The sequence below is a fragment of the Cynara cardunculus genome (assembly GCF_001531365.2).
Source record: "Cynara cardunculus var. scolymus isolate 2C chromosome LG 12, CcrdV1, whole genome shotgun sequence".
In the NCBI taxonomy this organism is placed as follows: domain Eukaryota; kingdom Viridiplantae; phylum Streptophyta; class Magnoliopsida; order Asterales; family Asteraceae; genus Cynara; species Cynara cardunculus.
Genome location: NC_037539.1, coordinates 25,716,833 through 25,721,855, shown reverse-complemented (window position 1 = coordinate 25,721,855; position 5,023 = coordinate 25,716,833). Strand labels below are relative to the sequence as shown.

The 5,023-nt window shown below is 31.7% G+C and overlaps 1 protein-coding gene across 1 annotated transcript in view; it reads right to left on the bottom strand.

The window, feature by feature from the left end:
• The window catches only part of LOC112523795 (eukaryotic translation initiation factor 6-like), a 6,698-nt gene extending 2,765 nt beyond the window's left edge, over positions 1-3,933 (bottom strand). The window contains exons 1-5 of the mRNA XM_025133472.1: positions 3,708-3,933; positions 1,631-1,689; positions 312-408; positions 135-220; positions 8-51 (exon numbers count right to left, since the gene is read on the bottom strand). Coding sequence (XP_024989240.1) covers positions 8-51; positions 135-220; positions 312-408; positions 1,631-1,640 — 237 coding nt within the window. The 5' untranslated portion in view covers positions 1,641-1,689; positions 3,708-3,933. The remainder of the gene's footprint in view (positions 1-7; positions 52-134; positions 221-311; positions 409-1,630; positions 1,690-3,707) is intronic.
• Between the last annotated feature and the right edge of the window lie 1,090 nt (positions 3,934-5,023).

Below are 5,023 nucleotides of genomic sequence, written 5' to 3'. Positions count from 1 at the left end.
CCTTGCCTTGATCAGTAGTAGTATGAGGCAAAAGAAGCCCATTTTTGTTACCTACAAAAAATCATCCAAAATCAGTTTTCAAAACCGAATACGCAAGTTGTAATATAGAGTGCAAAGGCTTCCAAATTCTTTACCAATGCAAAGCCTTCCAATTATTCTTGTACCACCAATGGAGGTCTTAACCACAGGAATAAYGTCTGCTAATTCGGACTCAAATGTACTGCACACAATGATTCAACTTTTTGTAACATATTTCATAATCATACATGATACATTATATAGCAAGTAGAACTTCAATCACAAGAATAAACCTGTAGAAATTTTCAGACCCCCCAATGGCTACCAAGCAGTAAGCATTTGTCAGCTTTGAGAACACCCCAATTTCACATGAATTCTCAAACTGAAGTCCTGCAAAAATTCATGAGGCAACCAATTAAAAAATAAACGAAGTCATGCAAGAAATTGCTTTTTATAGTAAGTTGTACTSCCAACTCGTCMCAAATTAAATGTCCATAACAAAAAAGGTACASAGTTTTAGAAATGTGTAATTTCATTACACTTTTTAATCAACTAARCGACAATTTACCCTTAATAATAGAGAAAGAAATGAATTTCTCCATGTCATAATTAAAGGTATAGWTGRAAAGTAGAMACTTAATTTTGAAAGTAGACATTTAATTTGGGACAAAAGAAAAAAGAACCGTGGACACTTATTATAACAGAGTTTCCAGTCAGCAATGCTGGACTACTATTAAAAAGGGATGATATGTTGTTGACATGACTGTAAAATTAACAAGACGAAAAAAGGTGATGACAGTTGAAAGTTATATTTCAAAATCAAGATGCATTTTTTCCCAAGGGGCAACGGTCATATGTTTCCTATTATAATCAATGAAGATGTCCTCAATATATTCATTCAAATCACCATATTAAAGATGTTGTTTTCCAAAAATGAAGAGGCTTTGCCCTTATCAGTGTGAATATGTATATTGCTTAGATGATGTCCAAAAGTTAATACCAACATATTTCTAATGTCTATCCCTGCAGATGTCATCATAATGTTCTAAATCAACATCTCTAAACAAGATGTCATCATGATGTTTGTACATGATACTTGGGGCCTGCTTGTTAGCAGCTTAATGTGACTCACAGCTTATTCGGTCAGTTATACATTACTGTTTGGTAGTGGCCTAATGAAAGAGAAAGTGGCTTTTTCAAAAATGGGGCCTGTTTGTTAGCAGCTTAATGAGCTTAATGTGACTCGCACCTTATTTGGTCAGCTATACATTACTGTTTGGTGGTGGCTTAATGATATAGAAAGTGGCTTATTCAGTAAGCTTATAAGGGGGAGCTTTATGCAGAAAGCCAAGTTTTTTCGAAGCCTGTCCCTCCCAATTAAAAAACACGCTCCTTCCATTTATGAAAAAGTCCTCCCACAGAAAAACCTTTCCGATCCATACAGACATATTAATAAATACATACAATTTTATCCATACAGGACTTAATGGAAAACAACCAAACAGCCCCTTACAGTCTGTGTCCATACTCCATATAGCCAAACCCAAACTAATTTCACATGTGACCTGATTGACATAAAGGAAAAGAACAGAGAATGTACAAGTTTACTTACTTGTGGCCATTGTGAAGAAATGCAGCAGAGAAGTATTTGTTTACAGAGAGAAAAAGTATCTGCCAAATACAGATACATATATGTTATTCACATTTTCATGTACTAAGAAACTAGGGGCAGATTCAATTAGGAACCTTAAACATTTTAGGAACCAAAAACTACCTATTTTGTGTATTCATGATGAATATTATTCATCATGAATATATGTTACAACATTCATCATGATTCATGAATAATTTATCTGTTACAACATTAATCGATTTGTTGTCTACATTCATCATGATTCATTATAAAGCATGCTCCTTCTCTCGCAAAAAGGTTAGTTCATAGTTCCTAAAATATTTAAGGTTCCTAAATGAACTTCCCTCTAAGAACCTATTATAGAACTTTGTAAAGATGGACAGAATCAAAACTGTACAACTACTATATTGCAAGCCAGGGGAATTATAAGTACAAAAAATAATGTATGTTAGTGTGGTATATCAAAAGATCAATAATTTTTACCTTCAATTTTTTAATGTGATTATTATTGATGCAAAACAGTGAAAATAAAGATGTTTTTGTGCATTTAACTCCTAAAAAAGATACAAGGTAAGAAGCATGTCATTAAGTCCAACCCCATTTCGCCAAAATGTTAAAATGTACATCCAACTTTGACATGGTAATTCTATACTTGCAATTTGAACACCTAAGCCTGTCCAATGTTATTGAATTTTGACTGGAACTTCACCACCCACATTCAACACGAAATTTTTTACAAAAAATATGGATAATATATGTTATCATCAGAACAAACAACAAATCGATTTTCAAAAACCAAACAGAAGCTACAAAACTATATTCTGGGGTCAAGTTTATATTTTGCACATAACCCACTTCACATCAAATGCAGGGGGGTCCTGACGTTTCTGATGCCCATGGCAAAAAGCCAAAAAAATTCCCAAAAAACAGCAAACAGAACACATTATTTAAGGGGTTTGGTCAAGCTAGGCGGCTAATCCCCACGCTGATTTGATCAAGATGTTTCAAGGTCTATCTTCATGAAAATGGTAAAGTCAAAGCACTCTGTCTATTGAGACTTTTAACACACACTACTCTACGTTTATGGCAACACTTCTCTACAAATACTATTGTAGTACAAAATCCTAATAGTCTTCTTTTCATAATGGTAATGTTTTGCTTGTATCACAATCTTATGTGAGTTTGAAACTTCCAAATTCATCTTCTCTAATGTTGGTTTTGTAGGTATTTGTGTCTCGGACAAACAACAATCAAGTGTTTAACTATTGAGCCAATGGTACTTACAATTTTCAGTAATCTGCTAAAAAAATTGCCAAGGTCACTTACACGAGGTAGAATATGGAGACAAGTACTTATGTGATCATAACTTAAACAACTGAAACCATATATAGTGACAGGTTCAAATAAGAAGGCTAAATATTGTGAGAAGGTAAGAAGGGAAAGGTTAATATCTAATCCACTAGAAAAATCCAAAAAAATCTGTTTCAAGATGCATATGTGAACCAACATTACAGATTATTCATATGGGTTCACATATGCATCTTCAAATGAATTTTTATAATGATTCACATAGGAACCTTCACTTCWTAGATCTTACCTTCTCACGAATATTTAGCATTCTTATTGAACCTCCCGTTATACACACACGCACACACACGCACACACACACACACATATATATATATATATACATATATCCAATAAACCTTGAGAATAGTGGCAGTGAGTTTGCAAATCATGGCAATTAGTACATGGAAATGAATATAAGAATTAGAACATGGAACAAAAAGTACACTGCTCTTTCCTATTTGAGTCCTCACTCCTCAGAATTCGAAGCAAATTCTCCTCAAAAATTAGAATTGAAAATGCAGTAAGCCAAAAATCGGAATTGGAAAAACACTCATATTTTACTCTTCTATTTCCTAAATTTACAAAGATAATGATTAATCATGTATATAAACCTAAAATCTTAAATACCTAATCAAAAATCATCTAAGCCTCTATGTACTTGTTATTAAAACATCAACAATACTAAAACTAATTACTAGTATCTAACCGTGAATCAAGATTTCAAATGCGAGATTCGTGAGAGGATTTCGTCTAGGTTTAGCCGTGAATCGATAGATGAGGCGAGCGAGAGGCCGAGAGGCGGTCGAGAGTCGAGACTCGAGAGAGGCAGAGAGAGAGATTTCGATTCGTGATTCGTGAATTGTGAGTTCAGAAGAGTGGTGATTCACTGATTAGAGAAAACTCTGTGACTCTGAGCAACAGAGCAAGGCGAGACTGCGAAAGTCGAGGGAGGAGGAGGACGGATCAAGGCCGCTTGAGATGAGATTAGGGTACTGGTAACATTTTTTAGGCCCAAATCAAAAATCAACCTATACTTGTATATTGGTAATTGGGCTACACAAAATTGATGCATTTAGGTTTTGCTGTGTCCTGGGCCGTCGCTCCCTCATCTATGACCGGCCCTACAAATAGCGTTTCAATAAGCTAGCTAACTTATAAGTTAACTTTTATTCATTCAAATATATATTCAAAAAATAAGTTAGCTATAAACTAATTTATAAGTTAGCCTATGTATACCAAACAATGTGTTACCAAACAATGTGTTAATAATTTTGGAAAGTTCTTATAACTTCAATAAAGACTAAAACTTTGATAAATGATTTTAATAAAATATTTAATAATTATTAAATTTTTTTGAGAAGTTGACCGATTTTGTTATCATTCATATTATATGTAATGATTATTAAAAAATATTATTTTAATGTAGTTTTTTTTCTTCTATAATTCACTAGAAGGATACTTGCGTAATGCAACGAAATACATTTTGATTTTAATGTTCCGTTTTATATCTTGGTCATGTGGTTTTGATAAAATGAAAATGTTTTTATTTTTGAATGAAATATAAATTTGAAAAAAATAATCATATTGGTATCAAATTAACTATTTAAAAGTTCTCATTTTTGTATAATTTCTTTAATTCAATTCTTTATTATAATTTAATTGAAGTTTAATAACAAACTAATTTATTTTTGCTTTAATATAATATTTTTTTAAAATAAAAATTAAGTATTTTGTTAGAACTCAATGATTATCTTGATTATATTTTAGATTTAAAATGATGTTTATCATGTATGTGATTATGTTTATCTGCGGTTAGTTACACAAATTCAAATATAAAACTTTAATAAGATGTATTTATGCATATTTTACTTGTAATCTTGAATTTTAAGTAATATGCATCAATAAACAGTACTTTATACGTAAAAAATTGTTTTAAGAGTTTTTGTCAAATGTTTTATAATATAATGTAGATTTTGATTATACAAATCTAAAATAAAAAGAATATTATATACTAATATATTA